Source organism: Nerophis ophidion, linkage group LG02, assembly GCF_033978795.1.
Source record: "Nerophis ophidion isolate RoL-2023_Sa linkage group LG02, RoL_Noph_v1.0, whole genome shotgun sequence".
NCBI classification, from domain to species: Eukaryota; Metazoa; Chordata; class Actinopteri; order Syngnathiformes; family Syngnathidae; genus Nerophis; species Nerophis ophidion.
Genome location: NC_084612.1, coordinates 45,868,073 through 45,889,425, shown reverse-complemented (window position 1 = coordinate 45,889,425; position 21,353 = coordinate 45,868,073). Strand labels below are relative to the sequence as shown.

General features: G+C 43.7%; 1 protein-coding gene across 1 annotated transcript in view; it reads right to left on the bottom strand.

The window, feature by feature from the left end:
- The window catches only part of tafa3a (TAFA chemokine like family member 3a), an 85,533-nt gene extending 71,580 nt beyond the window's left edge, over positions 1–13,953 (bottom strand). The window contains exon 1 of the mRNA XM_061884929.1: positions 13,581–13,953. Coding sequence (XP_061740913.1) covers positions 13,581–13,615 — 35 coding nt within the window. The 5' untranslated portion in view covers positions 13,616–13,953. The remainder of the gene's footprint in view (positions 1–13,580) is intronic.
- Between the last annotated feature and the right edge of the window lie 7,400 nt (positions 13,954–21,353).

The window sequence follows — 21,353 nt, the reverse complement described above, 5'->3', positions numbered from 1 at the left end:
AATGTTTACTTATATAGCCCTAAATCACTAGTGTCTCAAAGGACCCTATGAACACTCCAGTGCAGACATTCTAAACAATTTACCCTATGAACACTCCAGTGCAGACAGTCTCGAGATGCATGAGATCGGGCGCAATTATGTAGATGGATGGCAAAATTGTCCAGTTCCGCTAGGTCACAGCTGCTGGGGTGCTGATGAATAAAAAAATCTACTCCCACTGCATGGGGATGGAGAGTTACATTTACAAAGCGAGTGTATAAACATAGGTATTACCTACATATATTGTAGTATTTGTAGGACACACTGGATTACAAGGCGCTATGCCGGTGAGCAAGTGTATTTAGGTTTATTTCATACAAAAGGCGCACCTGATTATAAAGCACATTGAAGCGTTTTTATTTTGTTTTTATATGTAACCGACTTCCTTCTTGTGTCTACATAACATGTCATGGTGATTCTTTGGTCCAAATCTTGCACAGATGATGTTTTACACATCATCTTGAAGTCGCTTTTTGACTGTCTCTTGAGGATGTGCCGTTTTGTGGGTAAGTATAATTTACGTGCCTCCACTTGGACAGCATCTTCTCCCTGTCATCTTTGTTGTACCGTTAGTTTTTAGCGCTTCCATAGCGAGTCTACTGACCGCTATAAATTAGAAGTATACTCTACTTTATATTAGAAAAGGCAACAGTGGAGGATGAATGAATAACAACAAGAGGATAGAAAAAAAGAAGGATCTTATTGACTACATCGCCAGACTACAATGGCAGACTGACGCAAAGCACTCTGGGTAAACTTTTCCCTTATATTAATAATCTGCTGCAGTCAATTGAACATGAGTCAACCTGCAGTCCACACATATCTCTTATGTGTGACAGCCATTTACTAGTCAAACCTATCAAAAAAACTGCTTTGAGGTTGGTAAGCACAACCAGAATTAATCTGTACATTAGATGCACCGGGTTACACGGCACATTTTTTGAGAAAATGGAAGGACTTTAGATGCGCTTTGTAATCTGAAAAATGCAGTACTTTTTCACACCTCTTCTGGAAGTGAGCTGGCGACTTAAGTACATCAAGTAGCCTCTCCAGAGGCCAGAGTTTTGAACCATTTTTTTTTTACCACCAGACATCCATACGACTGGTTTGACAAGTGAGCAATTCGGCTGTGTGAGGAACAATGATATGCTGCCATTTCATACTTTTAGAAAGCTAGCATTAGAAATGTTTGACTGACTATTCGTCATGATGTCATGTCATGTTGGTGGTTCCTTGCTCGGAACCTGCCAGACTTAAGTCTTTTTTTGGCATACATTTTCAATCCACTTGTCCCTCTTGGGAGTGGCTGGATCCTATCCCAGCTGAAGTCATATGACTATTAGTCATACTTGCCAACCCTCCCGATTTTTCCGGGAAACTCTCGTATTTTAGTGTCTCTCCTGCAAACCACCCGGGGCCAACAGTCTCCCGAATTTCTCCCTATCTTCACCTGAACAACAATATTGAGGGCGTGCCATGAAGACACTGCCTTTAGCGTCCTCTGCAACCTGTCATCGTGTCCGCTTTTCCCCCGTACAAACAGTGTTCCGGCCAAATCACATGTTGCATGCAGCTTCTACAGACACACGTACGTGAATGCAAGGCATACTTGATCAACAGCCATACAGGTCACACTGTGGGTGGCCGTATAAACAACTTTATCACTGTTACAAATATGTGCCACATTGTGAACCCACACCAAACAAAAATGACAAACAAATTTTGGGAGAACATCCACACTGTAACACAACATAAACACAACAGAACAAATACCCAGAATCCCTTGCAGCCTTAACTTTTCCACACCTCAAAACCCCCCGGTCTCATCTCCCGAATTCAGAGGTCTCAAGGTTGGCAAGTATGCTATTGGTAAGTCTTATTTCAAGTGCTTGTTGTCATGATCCGTGGTCCGGTCATGTTTTCGTTATGTTCTGTTAGTTTGACTCCATTAGTTCCTGTTTTTTGTGCACTCTTGTTTGTTTTGGTTGCCATGGTTGCGTATGATTTTCACCTGCCGCTGCTGTTCGGTACACTCACCTGGCTCTAATCAAGACACAATTGAAGCCTGCCTTAGCCAGTCAATCGGCCTGGCGTCATTGTTCGGTTCATGTCTGGTTCCAAGTTGATGCCAAGTGTTCGCTTCATGCCTTGTATACCTAATTTTTTGTTTGTTCATGCCACAGCTAGTAAGTTTTCCTTGTCATAGTTTATGCTAAGTGTTAGTTTAGTTCCAAGTGTGATCAGCGTCGTGTGCCTTCGCCTTGTTGTCCATTTTTTTTGTAGTACTTAGAGTTTTGAGAAAATTAATAAATATGTTTCTACCTGCACGCCGTGTCCGGAATAGGCCGTTTGCATCCTGGGGGAACAAACCTCCCAGTAAGCTGCAAAAACCCCGCCGTGACACTTGTTACTCTGCACTTTTGTTTAAAACTTGATGGTCAGCAAAGTCATGTACAATTCTACTTATGCCTATGTTTTCAATATTGAAGAGCAACTTTGTTTGTCAATATTCTATTTAGCCATTTTATTCATTGATTTGGTTGTGTGTATTGCAGGGCCACTACCCTTTGCTTAACATATTTGATTGCTATTGGTCATGTGAAAAATTTTGTTGTTGGTTTTATTTAACTTTGAGATTTTGAAAAAATAAATTGAAGTTACAGTTTTAAATTCTACAAGAAATACATGTTTACTGAAGATAAAAGGATAAACATGCTGTCAGGTTCAAACACTGATGACATATATTAAACAAGACAACAGGCAAGGAATCAAACAGAGACAGAATACAATTTATACTCAGATCAGAGGAGAGACATGGCCACTGTACTCTCTGTACAGTCATGTACCACGCTCTGACGAAAAAGGCTTACGTCTCCTCTTTTATTTAGATATTCAATGTTTACGCAACAACCCATATCACAACATAAATGGAGAGTATGTAAACAGTCATTGTTTTCGGTCACATTGAAGATAAAAAAAGAAGATGCCTCGGGCTTGGGCTCGTCCTGGATTCAGCTTTGGCAGGTCTTTGAGGACAATAGATAACCCCTCCCGTCTCATTCCAAACGTACACAGCGAAATCTTCCAAGACGTTGCTTGGTGCAACAAAGACAGCTCTCATCTGTTCACTGGAAACTCAGAGTGGAAAGTTTTTTGATAATTTACAGACAATTGTTCTAACACATGCATTATTATTATTATTGTGTATTATCATTACACCAATGGTTGATTTGGTCTCCAAAAATAATGGCAATGATATCGCAATTATTTGTCTGTCAATTTATCATTGAGCAAATTGTGTTATCAGCACAGGCCTATAAACACATGGACAGGGTGTCGCGTGAGACTAACAATGACTTGGCATTTTTATTTTTTTAGCGCATCGGGCTGCTCGCAAAACGATAACTCAGGATTTCCATAAGGTAAGTTATGGTTGCTACTCTCTAAGCTTCTCCGTCGGTCAATACCCACTGGCGGGCGTCTGCGACGGCACCGATTTGACTTGACTCATAGAAAAGACCTTGCAGAATAACTACGTAATTTTCCTATTTGTAGCAAGAAAAACCACAACACAACCCTGGCGATTGTTTTGCACACACACAGTTATCATTCAACTTCCATGCTTCCCCTGCCCTGTGTCAGATCTTGTTGACTATGCTCCCCAAATAGTTGTCCAGGATATGCCTGTAATATGATACTTTGATTTTGGACAGTCAGCATGTCCTCATCCATCAAGTGAAAAGGGTGAAAATATATGTCTGCGCATTGTATTGTAATCAGTTGCAATGGTGTGAATAGCTGTGATGTGGAAGTGGTAGAACAATGTGTTTTTGTGTTTTAGGTTTTCCTGTACTTGTGTTAGGACCTCCTTGAAAACAAGATGCTGCATCTCAAGGCGCTATCCTGCATTAATTTAATATATTACATACAACATCGAGGGCTGGGTACCAAGTTCTGTACTTTTATAAGTACTAACCAAAGTCTGTCTATACTACCGGGTACGTAAAATTAAATGGTGCCATATTCTGATTCATTTGTTGTACGTGGCGTGACGTCACGTCCGGATGCAAAATTTTACAGCGACTGAAGCCCAACCAGAAACAAAACAAGCACTGAGAGTGGACTTTGTCTCTCGATGATCTTCCAATTTTCCAGACTAACACAGCAAGAAAAAGGCTCACAATGGTTCAGTAACGCTCCAGTTTTTAAAATGTTCTAGCTTGATGCTAATTTACTTTAGATTTTCTAGAGAGATGCAAAAGATTAGCATTAGCAAGTTTATATGGCAATTTCAACACGTCCGAATTTGGTCATCAAAACTACAACTAAGATGCACGTTACAATCAAAAAGCCAGTGTGTAATAGATACAATAGTTTTTCCAAAATGTTAAAACACGTTGTTGGGATCAACAAAAGAATAAACTGGCACATTGAACTTAATGGCTAACTCAACACTATAGAATATAAACAACTGTAATTACAAAGTCTACCATGTAATACGGTACAACACAGTACTTGCAAATGATACACACAAGGGGTAGGAAAACAAGATATCAACTGGACAGCACAGTCAAGTGTTAAATGTTTAATTCAGAAAATGTTCTTTTTTTTTTGTTATTTCACATTTGAACACACAAAAAGGTAGCAAAAATAGTTAACATTGGTTAGTAGTATCGATCTCTAGATGAATTGGTACGTATCGATTCAAATGGTAATCATCCCTAATAACAAGACAGAAACTTTAGCAACGTTAGCATAACATTTTAGCAGCAACATGCTAGGCTAGCCTAGTAGGTGAAGTTGAGGTGTCCAAAGGGTGCAACTCTTCAAGCCTTGCATCCTATCAAGTTTTCCGTATTTCCCACCGATTTGTAGAACAACGAGTCAGGTTGGTTGCGAGCCTGTCAATCTTTGTCTAACAAGCCAATCTTCCTGAGGTCCTTTCATTGGAATACAGTTCAGCCATCACTCAGCTCCCATCTCCACCGATCCCAGGGTGGCCTTTGCTCTGCCTGTCAGCAACACCCACCAATAACGGCAGGACAATCAAACCCTCCAGAACAACGCCGGGCCTTCTGGCGGACTGGAGGAAAGCTAGTGACAGCCATCTATAAAACAAAATAATGGCTCTCCTGTCAGCGAGGGAGAAAGACAAAGATTTACACCATTCTTGGGATTCTCTGAGGAGACTTCAATTAATCAGCACAGAATTGCATCAGGCCACAATAGGCGTGTAAGGTTATTACTCGGCAGGATGAAATGCGATGATAGCGCTAATTGAGGGGACAGCTCGAAGCGGGGACAGCCACCCGCACAACAGAACAGTTGTCAGAAGGATGAAGGACTGTCGGATGAACAAAGGGTGAGACAAACGGACATAGAAGGAAGGTTCATATGTACTTTATGTGTTTGCACTAAACTACTACACACTCTGTCTCCTGAGGACACTGTGATGGTTTTTCCACCTTAAGAGCTCTGTCCAGCACTTCACTTTTAACTCTATGAATATTGCAAAATGTATCAGTGACGGTCCACTCACTTCGCTTGGAGACAAGTGGACCTCCTTCTCCACCTATACCCCTTTAGGATAGATTTGTCAGGGTTCAGTTTGGACAATTACGGTTCCTCATTTCGTTTCCGGTTCCCAATGATTCTCAAACCAGACTTTTTTAAGAGGCAGGGTCAAAAAATGACTATGAATTTCTCACAGGGATATTCTTAAACAGTAAATTAAAATACATCTTTTGAACTCGAATCTAATTGTTCTAGAGCAGGGGTGCCCATTACGTCGATCGCGAGCTACCAGTCGACCGCGGGGGGTGTGTCAGTCGATCTCGAGCCAGGCTTTTAAAAAAAATAGACCTAAAAATTAGTGATAATCAATCTTCACCAAGACGTCACTTAAATGACATTCACGGTACCGGAGGGTCTTGTGAGATGACGCTGGCTGCTGCAAGATCATTATTATTAAAATATGACCGAGAGGAAGGCAAGAAACACTTTTTATTTCAACAGACTCTCGCGCCGTACCTTCCGTCAAAACTCTAAAGGCCGACTGCACATTTCACATCTTCACAATAAAAGCCCTGCTTCATGCTGCCTGCGCTAACTAAATACAGAGTCTCGGAAAACTGGCGTGCACAAGCGATCTCTCAGAAAGCTGGCGTGCACATCACTTGTGCACGCCAGCTTTCCGAGACTCTTATTTTGTTAGCGCAGGCAGCATGAAGCAGGGCTTTTATTGTGAAGATAGGAAATGTGCAGTCGGCCTTTAGAGTTTTGACGGAAGGGACGGCGCGAAAGTCTGTTGAAATAAAAAGTGTTTCTCGCCTTCCTCTCTGTCATTTTTTCATAATAATGAACTGGCAGCAGCCAGCGTCATCTCACAAGACCCTCGGGTGCCGTGAATGTCAATCAAGCAAGCTACGGAATTTGCCGCCAATGTTATCCTTGTAAAGTGTATGGAAGCTGGATGAATTAGATGGCAAAAAACCAACCACTTTCATGTGGTATTGTACAGAAAGGACAACTTTTTTTCTCCTCCATTTGAAAATGTGGGCGTTATCATCATTACTGTCTGATTCCAATCAATACAAGTCATCAGAATCAGGTAATACACCAACTTATATTCTTGTCTTTGTGAAAGAAAGACATCTATATGTGTTACACATGCTTGTATTATCATTAAACACATTTAACTTGTTTACAAAAATGTCTCTTTCATAAATAAATACATATAAATGATATATGTTCCACGTCCCAAGAGCTAGCATGGGAAGAGTTCGGGGAAGCCATGGAAAACGACTTCCGGACGGCTTCGAAGCGATTCTGGACCACCATACGGCGCCTCAGGAAGGGGAAGCAGTGCACTATCAACACCGTGTATGGTGCGGATGGTGTTCTGCTGACTTCGACTGCGGATGTTGTGGATCGGTGGAGGGAATACTTCGAAGACCTCCTCAATCCCACCAACACGTCTTTCTTTGAGGAAGCGGTGCCTGGGGAATCTGTAGTGGACTCTCCTATTTCTGGGGCTGAGGTCGCTGAGGTAGTTAAAAAGCTCCTCGGCGGCAAGGCCCCGGGGGTGGATGAGATCCGCCCGGAGTTCCTTAAGGCTCTGGATGCTGTGGGGCTGTCTTGGTTGACAAGACTCTGCAGCATCGCGTGGGCATCGGGGGCGGTACCTCTGGATTGGCAGACCGGGGTGGTGGTCCCTCTCTTTAAGAAGGGGGACCGGAGGGTGTGTTCCAACTATCGTGGGATCACACTCCTCAGCCTTCCCGGTAAGGTTTATTCAGGTGTACTGGAGAGGAGGCTTCGCCGGATAGTCGAACCTCGGATTCAGGAGGAACAGTGTGGTTTTCGTCCTGGTCGTGGAACTGTGGACCAGCTCTATACTCTCGGCAGGGTTCTTGAGGGTGCATGGGAGTTTGCCCAACCAGTCTACATGTGCTTTGTGGACTTGGAGAAGGCATTCGACCGTGTCCCTCGGGAAGTCCTGTGGGGAGTGCTCAGAGAGTATGGGGTATCGGAATGTCTTATTGTGGCAGTCCGCTCCCTGTATGATCAGTGTCAGAGCTTGGTCCGCATTGCTGGCAGTAAGTCGGACACGTTTCCAGTGAAGGTTGGACTCCGCCAAGGCTGTCCTTTGTCACCGATTCTGTTCATAACTTTTATGGACAGAATTTCTAGGCGCAGTCAAGGCGTTGAGGGGTTCCGGTTTGGTGGCCACGGGATTAGGTCTCTGCTTTTTGCAGATGATGTAGTCCTGATGGCTTCATCTGGCCGGGATCTTCAGCTCTCACTGGATCGGTTCGCAGCCGAGTGTGAAGCGACCGGAATGAGAATCAGCACCTCCAAGTCCGAGTCCATGGTTCCCGCCCGGAAAAGGGTGGAGTGCCATCTCCGGGTTGGGGAGGAGACCCTGCCCCAAGTGGAGGAGTTCAAGTACCTAGGAGTCTTGTTCACGAGTGGGGGAAGAGTGGATCGTGAGATCGACAGGCGGATCGGTGCGGCGTCTTCAGTAATGCGGACGTTGTATCGATCCGTTGTGGTGAAGAAGGAGCTGAGCCGGAAGGCAAAGCTCTCAATTTACCGGTCGATCTACGTTCCCATCCTCACCTATGGTCATGAGCTTTGGGTCATGACCGAAAAGATAAGATCACGGGTACAAGCGGCCGAAATGAGTTTCCTCCGCCGGGTGGCGGGGCTCTCCCTTAGAGATAGGGTGAGAAGCTCTGCCATCCGGGAGGAGCTCAACGTAAAGCCGCTGCTCCTCCACATTGAGAGGAGCCAGATGAGGTGGTTCGGGCATCTGGTCAGGATGCCACCCGAACGCCTCCCTAGGGAGGTGTTTAGGGCACGTCCAGCTGGTAGGAGGCCACGGGGAAGACCCAGGACACGTTGGAAAGACTATGTCTCCCGGCTGGCCTGGGAACGCCTCGGGATCCCCCGGGAAGAGCTAGACGAAGTGGCTGGAGATAGGGAAGTCTGGGCTTCCCTGCTTAGGCTGCTGCCCCCGCGACCCGACCTCGGATAAGCGGAAGATGATGGATAGATGGATGGATAAATGATATATATAAATGAGGTGGATCCCCTCGAGTTGGTCAATTGAAAAGTAGCTCACCTGCAGAAAAAGTGTGGGCACCCCTGTTCTAGAGTAAATGGTTCTTTCAACAGGAGTACATTTTCACAAAAGATTCACTATACTTTTGCAAAAAACGTTTTCCAGCAGGGGTTTATGCGGCCAATTCCAATACCAATCATCCCTTAATGCAGCGTTTTTCAAAGTGTGGGGCGCGCTCCATTGGTGGGGAATAGAGACATGACAGGTGGGGCGCGAGGAACTGGAGGAAATTTCACTTAAATTGTTTTATTTTTATTATATTCTTAGATTTATTTTTTTACTATGCTTTCATTTTTTTATACACACTGTAAATCACTTTGTGACTCTGCCTGTGAAATTTGCAATAGAAATAAATGTAAATTACTTATTTTTCCTGTATGCTTTAAATTTCTAGGTAGGAGCGAAAGTTTGACAGACATAGCAACAGTAACTAATGGAGGCGGGGTTAAGCGGAACAAACTTCCGTGCGGATGGGTAGCAGGCTAATGTGTGGACCACAATTACACAAAATGGATACAATTGTGACTCGCACCTCAAAGGTCGTCGAGCCAGAGCCAGCGCCTGCAGAGAAACAAAAATCTGGCATCTGTGTGAGATAGGCTTTTCAGCTGTTGTTTCACTCAAAACGAATTACAGGTCTCAGCTGAACATTGAGCATGACTTAAGAGTGGCAGTGTCAAGCATGCAACCCCGATTTGAAAAGCTGTGCAGTGCAAAACAGGCTCATTGCAGCCAGTAATGCTGGAGTACTGTAAAACTCATGTTCACTTGCCCTGTCTTGCCAAATGCATAACTCCTCCTTTTTTGTTTGTGCAAAGATTGCAAAGTTGCATTTTTATTTGATTTATTATTGAACTTGATGCAAGTTATTTTATTTATTATTGAACTTGATGCAAGCTATATCACTTATATTTGATTTATTATTGAACTTGATGCAAGTTATAACACTTTTATTTGATTTATTATTGAACTTGATGCAAGTTATAACACTTTATTTGATTTACTATTGAACTTGATACATGGTGCAAGTTATAACACTTGTTTTATTTATTATTGAACTTGATGCAAGTTATTTTATTTATTATTGAACTTGATGTTATTTTATGTTATTGAGTTTGAATAGATACAACTTGATGTTACTTGATGCTCAATAAATTTGAAAATGTTACGCTTGGCATTAGCGTTCTGTTGAGGCGATGGGGGCAGGTGGGGCCAGGTGGGACTTGAAAACTCCCCCCTGTCCAAAGTGGGGGATGACAAAAAAAAGGTTGAGAACCACTTCCTTAATGAAAACAACCAATAGAGATTACATGTATTAACATTTATTTGTGCTGAGTACTATTAACAATGTAAGAGTATCAACACAATATTCAAAAGAAGCCCCTTATAATTTGTATTACATACATGTGTTTGAGCAACACAAAATACAAAACTATTATCATCTACACATTAAAGTCATTGTTTTTTTCCTGTGTTCAAGGAGTTATTCCCTAAGTTTTTTTCACAACAGCAAAAACAAAAATGATTTGGAAAAAACACAAATATCAACCACACTGATACTACCATTTTATGGATTGAACCATCAATTAATCCTTTCTCCAGACTCTTGTTAATCTACTTGTGAATTGCCTGTGTATCTGCTTTATTTCTGCTGAGAGGTGGTTCAATCTACAATTTGTCAAGTTTACCAAGCACGCAATTCTTGGCTTCTTTCCAGCTAGTTTAGCGGCGAGGTTATTTACTCGCTTGCTCTTCTTCTGTGTATAACATGTTTAGCTTCGTCCCCCATTCCTAGAAATGTAGTTTATGTGCCACAATGGAGGATTATTGAAAGAATGAATATATATAGCAAGAACAAATGAAGTACTGTATTCCATCCATTTCCTACCGCTTATTCCCTTTCGGGGTCGCGGGGGGCGCTGGCGCCTATCTCAGCTACAATCGGGCGGAAGGCAGGGTACACCCTGGACAAGTCGCCACCTCATCGCAGGGCCAACGCAGATAGACAGACAACATTCACACACACATTCACACACTAGGGCCAATTTAGTGTTGCCAATCAACCTATCCCCTGGTGCATGTCTTTGGAAGTGGGAGGAAGCCGGAGTACCCGGAGGGAACCCACGCATTCATGGGGAGAACATGCAAACTCCACACAGAAAGATTCTGAGCCTGGATTTGAACCCAGGACTGCAGGAACTTCGTATTGTGAGGCAGACGCACTAACCCCTCTGCCACCGTGAAGCCCAAGTACTGTATTGACATACATTATTAAAAGGATATGGCTGGCCAAATATGGCCTCCGAGCATTGAGTTTGACACGAATGCCTTGGGCAAATAATCGGATTTTGATGCACTTTGGAGACTTCTGATTCCGATTTGAGGAGTTGTTGTGTCTTTACTTCACCTGTTGTAGTGTGGATCCAAACTTAGCAGTAGCTGTTTGTGTATTCTATTTTTATTTTATATGTTTTGTGGCAGGGCTAATAACCACAGAACTTGAAAACTTCCACGAACATGTGACTCACCTGTTTAACTTTCAAGCAAGCAGTTGAAAATGACAAGAAGAGGTATACTTTTCCAAAAAGCTTTTCTAGCAACTGACGAGCGGACACAAGTGGTAGTTTTCCACCATCAATGTGGAAATGACGAGTTATGTCTATGACACTGACTCACATTCCAGTGGATTGTGTTTACACTGAATGAATGGTAACACAATAACATCCTGGCATTTCCCCAATGGTTGCCAAGATCAGGTCTTGCATGTGGAGCCAAACACTGTCAATCGTGTCATCTGGGGACTTTGCTACAGTATGTCTGCCATTCTTCCACACAAGCTGCATCACAAGGTGGAACCGTCATTTTGGCTTTCACACTCCTGCTGCTGTTTGGTGTAAACATCAGGCATAGATCTCGCCACTTTCTTCATGCACTGTGAGGATCCTGTTGCTGGACTTCTCGAGTGCCTTTTATACTCCCCAGCTCCGCCTTCTCCAGGACAAGCTGGACAGACTGCGAGTAGACCCCTGCCTGGTTGTCTGGATTTCAAACTACCTCACCAATAGGCCACAGTACGTCAGACTGAAGGACATCATGTCTGACACTGTGATCAGCAGCACCGGAGCACCGTAGGGAACGGTGCTGGCCCCTCTTCTCTTCACCCTGTAAACCGCTGACTTCTGCTACAACTCAGAGCTGTGTCACATCCAGAAGTACGCGGATGACACTGCCATCGTCGGGTGCATCAGGGACGGCAGAGAGGAGGAGTTTCAGAGCCCAGTGAGGGACTTTGCTGTCTGGTGCCACAGGAACCTCTTGCAGCTCAATCCATCAAGGACCAAGGAGCTGGTTGTTGACTTCAGGAGGTCGAGCCCAAGGTCACAACCTATTGTGATCGAGGGAGTCGAGGTACAGACCATGGACTCATTTAAGTGCCTCGGGGTTTGGGTGGACAATAAGCTGGACTGTTAACACGGACCACTTGTACAGGAAAGGACAGAGCAGGCTGTACATCCTGAGGAGGCTACGCTCCTTTAACATCTGTAGAAAACTATTGTGGATGTACTTCCAGTCTGTGGTTGCCAGTGTTCTGTTCTACATGGTAGTGTCCTGGGGGGGCTGTACAGCTAAGAAGGACGGCTCCAGACTGGAGAAACTGATCAGGCAGGCCGGTTCTACGATGGGAATAAAAGTGACGGTGGCAGAGAAGAGGACTGTGACGGTGGCAGAGAAGAAGACTGTGGAAAAACTAGTGAGCATCCTGGATGATACCAGTCCCCCTCTGCATAGCGTTATCAGTAGCCAGAGGACCCTGTTCAGTGCTCGATTGCTCCATCCAAAGTGCAGTACTATCCATCCACCCATCCATTTCCTACCGCTTACTCCCTTTTGGGATCGCAGGGGGCGCTTGTGCCTATCTCACCTACAATCGAGCGGAAGGCGGTGTACACCTTGGACAAGTTGCCACCTCATCGCAGGGCCAACACAGATAGACAGACAACATTCACACTCACATTCACACACTAGGGCCAATTCAGTGTTGCCAATCAACCTATCCCCAAGTGCATATCTTTGGAAGTGGGAGGAAGCCAGAGTACCTGGAGGGAACCCACGCATTCACGGGGAGGACATGCAAACTTCACACAGAAAGATCCCGAGCCCGGGATTGAACCCTGACTGCTCAGGACCTTCGTATTGTGAGGCAGACGCACTAATCCCTCTGCCCCTGTGAAGCCAAGTGCTGGACTAATAGACTAAAAAAACTCCTTTGTCCCACACGCTATCAGACTGTACAACTCCTCTCTGGGGCGAGGGGTACTAGGATGACAGGGGATGCAAAACAATAACAGTGCAATACCTTTTCATAACATGGTCACTACTGCCTAGTTTCTCTTGTTATATTCTTATTTTACTGTTATATTTTTATTCCCAGTGTTGCTTTGTATTTTAAATCTTATTGTAATATTTGTCTATTGTGTTTTAATTTATACCACCATTATTTACTTTTTAAATTCGATCTCAATTCTGTACACTGCTGCTGGAATTTTAATTTTCCTGAGGGAACTCTCCTGAAGGAATCAATAAAGTACTATCTATCTATCTATCTATCTATCTATCTATCTATCTATCTATCTATCTATCTATCTATCCATCTATCTATCTATCTATCTATCTATCTATCTATCTATCTATCGACATCACTCATTGCCTTGGTCGTGCAAAGTGGACTTGACCATGGAGGCTGCAAGTTGTGTGCACACACAGGAACCCTGGTACATTCCAAAAGTGCACGTTGTGTACTGCCTGCCAGCATGCAGCTGCAACATAATGTCGTTATTGGCTGCTTCATGAGTGGACATCATTTTCAGCCTCTTTACATTTTTGCGTCAGGAATTACAAGTGAAAGTCCTCTTACCTTTTGGTTGTGCTTTCAGTAATCCCAGATGTCATTTATTATCCATTTTTCACCGCAAAACCCAGACATCTTCTTTCAAGCAAAAGCACTTTGCATGCCCCCGCTTCAATTGGAGCTCCACATTACATAATCTACCTTAAAACCCACATGGTTTGTGTTTCCCTGGTCCGCAGAAGTGTCTCCAACATTAAGTGAGGAGGCAGCAAGCATCAAAGTTTCTGCTCTTCAAATTGTCGTCGTCCCGATCTCCGGAGCACCTGGACCCCCACATGCATACTTTGCACTGTCAGTCTTTTTTTTCTTTTTAAAACAGTTTTTTAAATACTCCATCCATGCTCTTGACGTAGTTGGCTCCGCAGCTGAATGTGCGAGGACGATCTGGAGGCGTCGGAGGGAGGCGAGAGAGTAGCCATTCATTGCGGAGCAGCTTGGAGCGTCTGCACCGGTGCTTTAGCGCTCCTCAGTGGTGTTGTCTGGTACTGCTGGCAGGACCTGCAGCGCCATTCACCTCATGCTGATGGTGCAAAAAGCCCTAAGTGCATTCATGTCGCCCTGTGACAAGTGCGACTTGTCCAGGGTGTACACCGCCTTCCACCGGATTGTAGCTGAGATAGGCTCCAGCGCCCCCCGAGACCCTGAAGGGAATAAGCGGTAGAAAATGGATGGATGGATGAATTCATGTCAATATTTGGATGTGAAAGTGTGATGAACTGTACAGTAAAGTGACTGAAAGTGTATTTGCATGGAGAGCTCATGATCATTTGGCTTCCACTCTGCTCCAGCATTAGTGTCAGGTACTCTTTTTCCTCTTGTAATCTCATTATCACCGCAATTTCATTTTCTATTTGTTACGCAGTCCCACATGCTCTCTGCATCGTCTCAAAATTATATTTTAGGCTGATCATATTGTGAAATCCCAAAAAGAGGACACACATATGCGTGCCAAGGCCGGGACTAGGTGAACATTTGCCAATGATGCTTGAACTTGTTTTGAATATAATATATGTATTTAAATAAAGCATTTTTTCTCTTCTGTTGAAAACAGTGTTGGCGCAATGAATTTTCAAAATGGGGTCTCATGTACCCCATCAAGTCATAAAAATTGGGTCCCACAGTTAATTTTTGGGGTCCCACTTTTTTGTAAGCGTCTTGAGAACAAATGATAAACGTAAGCATTGTCCTGTTATTCGATATTGTGTTTTGGAAAAAGGTTGTCATAAATGTTAAAAGAAATAATAATTAAAAAAAAGAAGACACATTTGTATGCATATGTAAATGTATTCAGTTATAAACATTCATTCACTTTCTTCTTTCCTTCAAGGATCTAAACTTTACCGCTGCTGCTAGTTTTTTCTATGTTTTTATTTAATAAGTTGTAGGTGTATTTATTTCAGTATAAAAGTGTAAAAAGGGTTTTGCTTGGGTCATGAAATGATGATAATGGTGTGCCAGGGCATACATACATTTTATAGTCAACGCTTAAATCTCTGGAGTCTACATCAACTTCGCATCTTCCTTATTTCAAAATGTTTAAGTTTTTTTTTATGTTGTTTTTTTGTTTTCCGCCCTTTTTTGTCAGACAAAATTTTTTTTTATTTTTTTTTATGGCAAACATAAAAAATATGTCAAATCTTCCACCAAAATAATTTTTCAAAGTGGAATATTTGATGTGACGTAATCGGGGTTGAGGTGTGGGGGGTAGGAAGTAGAAGGGGGGTGTATATTGTAGCGTCCCGAAAGAGTTAGTGCTGCAAGGGATTCTGGGTATTTGTTCTTTTGTGTTTATGTTGTGTTACGGTGCGGATGTTCACCAGAAATGTGTTTGTCATTCTTGTTTGGTGTGGGTTCACAGTGTGGCGCATATTTATAACAGTGTTAAAGTCGTTTATACGGCCACCTGTATGGCTGTTGATCAAGTACGCCTTGATTAACAGTCAATCTACTATCTGGCTATCTCTGCCCCTCCCTCACGACTGTTGCAGCTTGCGCACACCTTCACAATTTGTTATGTTTTTAACCCCTTCTTAACCCTGTACATACATTGAAAATACACACAACCCTGGCTCACAACACTGGACACTTGAGGCATTTAAGAAATCCCGCCCGGACAATCCCGCAAAAGAGGACATGTCTAGGGATAAGAGGGCGTATGGACAGTCTAATTTATTTACAGAGGGAAAAAAGCGAGTTGTCGAAGTGACGCTTCGCCTTGTGACCAGGTCAGCTGGCACGGTAAACAAAAACCAAAGTAGAAAAACATGAACAAATAACTAGTAAGGAAAGGTATGTCTACATGCGACAAGTCAGTTGGCAACGTTTCTGTAGAAAACCTTCATCAGGCCTGACTCGTCCAAAGAGAAATAGCAATAGCAGGCAGCACGACAGGTAGGAGAAATTGTCCCTTCACCTTGTCGTGGAATAAAGGTCATGTAAATGGCTAGGTGCTGATAGCTATAAAGAAGGGGGTAGGGTCCCCGTAATTTACTGTGTTGGACTTGAAAATAGAAGTTTTACCAACACAAAACAAAAGTTTTACCAAAACAAAAGTGTAAAACAAAAGCCAACACAGCGACCCTCTGCGGCCCCAAGCTGCTAAAAGTCAGCGAAGGTCGGATAAGGTTCGCTTTTCAAAAAATAAAATGTATTTAGGCTGTCTAGGTCATAATAACGGCAGTCTTCCGGGGGGCACCAATCTGGAGGCGGAACCTGGCTCTGTGATTTTTGTTTACGCTCAAACCTGACCAGGACCCACCCGTCGTCATACCACGCCGACATCGTTATAAAAAATAATGTCGCGGGTGTGGATGGTTTGAAAAAAGTCAGTAACAGTCAGGTAAGGTTCGCTCTTCAAAAAAATTTAATTTATTTAGGCCGTCTGAGTCGTAATAACGGCCGTCTTCCGGTGGGAACCAATCTGGTGGCGGAACCTGACCGGGACCCATCCGTCGTTATACCTCTCCGACATTGTTGTAAAAAATAATGTGGCGGGCTTACACATTTCTTTAGATGTTACCCACCAAATATGTAAGACAATTGACAAAATATTTGTTGACTTTATTTGCAAAAACCAAATTCATTATATTAAGAAATGTGTTATAATAAACAATTACAATCAGGGGGGTCTAAACTTTTTGGATTTCACTCCACTAAACAACACCTTCAAGATGAATCGTATTAGACCAGCGATTCTCAAAGTGTGGGGCCCTGGTGGGGAATAGACACATGACAGGTGGGGCGCGAGGAACGGGAGGAAATTTCACTTTAAATTTTTTTAATATGATTATATTCTTAGATTTTTTTTTTTTTTTTTACTATGCTTTCATTTTCTATACACACTGTAAATCACTTTGTGATTCTGTCTGTGAAATCTGTTATATAAATAAACGTAAATGACTTATCTTTCTTCTAGGCTTTAAATTTCTAGGTAGGAGCGAAAGTTTGACAGACATAGCAACAGTAACTAATGGGGGCGGGGCTAAGCGGAACAATCTTTCACGCGGATGGGTAGCAGGCTGATGTCCATCCATCCATTTTCTACCGCTTATTCCCTTTCGGGGTCGCGGGGGGCGCTGGCGCCTATCTCAGCTACAATCGGGCGGAAGGCGGGGTACACCCTGGACAAGTCGCCACCTCATCGCAGGGCCAGCAGGCTGATGTGTGGACCACAATTACACAAAATGGATACATTTGTGACTCACACCTCAAAGGTCGTCGAGCCAGAGGCAGGGCCTGCAGAGAAACAAAATTTGACACGCTTAATCAACCAAAAAGCCAACCAAAAAGAAAATATGATGAAGGGAATCTTGCTCTTGGATTCACGGCAATGATGGTGGGGGCAGAGGAGAGACCCCTGTGTGTTCTGTGTCTAAAACCGCTAGCAGCAGACAGCATGAGACCCAACAAATTAAAGAGACACCTCGAGACCACACACCACAATCACGTCAATAAGCCACTTGATTTCTTTAAAAGAAAACTGGCGGAGTAGTTATTTGATTTATTATTGAACTTGATGCAAGTTATACCACAGCTGTACAGTTTTTTTATTTATTATTGAACTTGATGTTATTTTATGTAATTGAGTTTGAATGTATCCAACTTGAATGTTACTTGATGTTCAATAAATTTGAAAATGTTAAGATTGGCATTAGCGTTCTGTTGGGGTGATGGGGGCAGGTGGGGCTTGAAAATTCACCCTTGTCCAAAGTGGGGGATGAAAAAAAGTTTGAGAACCACTGCTTTAATTGATGATGTAGAAGGGGTGGCCAACCAGTCAGAGACACTTTTTTTTACTGTGTTACTACAAAGAGCCACATCCTGCACATGGACACACATTAACATCACCCCATCCCTTCCTCACGCGCACACCCACACACAGACCTCTGCTCAGCCAGATTTATTGTAAATGTCACACACCAACATGACTCCTACAGTTCTATGAACACAGGCCAGTTATTTTCAACAATGAACATTGTGTGCACTGTCTCTCACACACACAAACTCTCAGTTCAAACAAGTCCACATACAAAAATATAATATTTTTTCGCTTACTGTGCATGTTGCTTAGTGGGACTCAAATATGGTTTGTATTCCGTTGTTGCCACTGGAAGCAATTATTTCCCATGAGTGTCAGTCAGAACAAATCGATGCTTTGATTTCACATGTTTCAGGGTAGAAAACACAGACTCGCAGACGTATGTTGACCCAAACATTGACAGTATCTTGAGCGCAGCCCGTTTGACATTGGGGTATTTCTCCATTGGGACACTTTTCCAGATCTCAATGGTCCCTTCCCTTCAAGCAGCTTTCAGTTGGTCCTCCTCACAAAGATTGATCATCTCCAACTGAGCCGCAACCTCATTTGTGACAAGCAGGGCTTTCAAACATTAAATGGGTCGACGAGGAATGTAATCTGTGGCCTTTTCAGTTGGAGATCATGGAGCCGGGTCACAAAGCTTTCGTTATTTTATTTTTGTTATGTTATTTTTGTTGTTATTTTTGTTATGTTGATTTCATTTATTATGCACCCCCCAACCAACTGTTACATCAACCCAGGGCGCAACCCGAGTAGAGAAACAAAAAAACAGAAACCGAGACTGAGACACACAAAGTAATCTAAAATAAACATTTAAGACTCACAATGAACACATAAATCAAAAGTCATCTGTGGCAAAGAGGTGAGTTTTAAGCTGTGCTCTAAAAGAGTCCGGAGTGGTGGCGGACTTGACATTCAGAGAGACCTTATTCCATGGCTTAGGTGCCATCACTGAGAAAACATGGTCTATCTTTGTCACTAGGTTTGACCGTGGGACCCTCGGGGTCATCTGGTTGTCAGATCTAAGGCGACGACCAAGCCTGGAGCTGGTAGGTTGGTCCAGGAGATCTTTGATGTAAGCTAGGACGAGGTTTTCAACCTGTGTCGCATAACTGTCTTTCTTTTTCAGAGTGGCGCTGGTGACTTACCCGCTGGCTTTTAGCAGAGTGGGAAAATGCGTTAAATCTCCCTGTGGAGAGACACCGCCGACGGGCCGACAACGGGCGGAAAGCAGCAGCGCGGGCCCACCTGGAGGCCGGGAGGCCGGGCATGCGGCGGCAAGAGGAGGCGTGACGCACGCGGAGCGACGCTGCAGCGGCAATTGAAGACACGTGCATATACTACACACCTGCTCACAGTCTGTCTATCTGCTGCTAGAGTTCAAAAAGGGCGAGGGAAGAACGAGAAAGGAGAGCAGCACGGAGGAGGAAAGATTGGCCAGCAGACCAGAAGCACGACAATCCAAACCACGAGAGCGATGACGCACCCCCGCAGCGGACACAAGCTTCGGACGCCGAAAGGCGTGCAGCGGCAGCAGACGAGCCGACGGAGCACACTGAAAAGTGACGCGACCCAAGGGCCAAGTGAAAATAGATTTATTGAAATAATAAATCAGTGCTGCTATGATGCTTCATGTGTCAGGTGTCTCCGCAACCCACACGAGGACGGCAGGAAGTCCGTTACACTCCCTTTTGAATATGCGCCTTGAACAGCTTCAGTTTGTTGATGAGCCCAAACACACTTTTCACCAGATCAGGCAGCATTTTTAACTTACCCTGCAGGGTCAGGTTCAGTCTGTCCAAGTGACACAGCACGTCAGCCAAAAAGGCCAGATCCATAATCCACTTGAGGTCCGAGAGCTCGGGATAGTCCTTGACCTTCTCTTCCATGAACAGTTTCACAGCATCCTAAAGCTAAAAAAAGCGAGAGTACCTTACCTTTTGACAGCCACCTCACAGTGCAGTGCAGCGGCAGGTCACCTGGTAGCCCTCGGTCCAGCTCAGCGATAACATTCCTGAATTGCTTGTGGTTAAGCGCATGTGTGTGGATGTAGTTGTTTATTTCCATCACAGGCTTCCTGGCGTTGTCTAAATTCAATGAATTAGACACCAGTTGCTCCCTGTGGATAACGCAGTGGAAATTCCAAAACTTGGGAAATGTTTGGTCAGCTTTGCACAGCCCCACAAGCCAATTCACAGATCCCATCATGGCTGGTGCTCCGTCCTTGGCTATTGCAGTTAGTTTCTGTATGGGCAGATTTGCTTTTGCAAAGGCAGCCATCATTGTTTCTTTCACATCTATGCCACGGGTTCTGTCTTTTAATGGCACAATATCAAGGAGTTCTTCTTTTATCTATTATTGCCAACTGAAGCTTGTCTTGTATATCACAACTCTCATCCAATGCCACTCTAAAATACTCACATGCTTGAAGGTCAGAGTGCAACTGTGATTCAAACAACTGTGTTAATGTCCCATATTCTGCGTTCAACAGTGTGGTGGGACAGTTGGACTTCTGATACCCTTCTTCTAACTGTGTCGTCTTCAGGAGACAAGATTTCAACAGCGTCACTGAGGCATTTTTTAACAAAGTCTTCTTTATTGTATGGCTTTTTAGCCTGTGCAATCTTCAAAGCCAGTTAATATGATGCAATCATTACAGTCTCTGAGTGCTTGGTACATTTTTGGAAAAAGTGTTTCTGCATATCTGCCTGACTTTTCAAAGTGGCCAACTTGTGCTTGCCAAGTTCTGTCCCTTTTGGAAATATCTGGTGGATGTCAGCATGGAGTGAGCTGAAGTGACGCTGAAGATTTGAAGCTTTGAAATGCGCTAGTGACGCCTGACATATAAGGCAGAATGGCTTGCCATTACGTTCAACAGAAAAATATCAACTCTCCCACACAGTTAAAATGTCCTGTGTTCTTCATATTTTCCTTTTGCTGTGCTTTTTTTTTCCCTTGCCATTTTGCGAGCGAACTTGTCACAAATGGTTTACTACAGTGATCTCACGCACATGCACGTTTGACGTCACTCAAACCGGCTTTGGCTTCTTCTTCTTCTTCTTTTTATGTGCAACTCAAACCGGCTTAAACCGGGCGAAAAAAGTAATCCGAGTATTGTAATCTAAGTATTTTCTTTTCTCTTCGTAACAATCTTTTCTTTCACTCAGGAAGGCTTTTTAACAATTCTGCGGTGCATCAATAGTGTCACAGCCGATAGAAGAGGCCGCGTGTTGAACACCATGGTGTTTTACAAGCTAGATTTTGAGAAAACACCCTCTTTGTGCTGAGCGCAAGTCAATGAGGCGGACGTGTGTCTCCGTCGCGCTGCATTTTAGGAAATGTAGTGTTTTTCGTCCCAGCAAACGCCAGGGACAGTAGACATATACAGTACAGTACAGTACAGGCAACATGGGCCTCTGACATGAAACAGTTTGTCGCGTCTTCACCTCGTGGGCACTAAT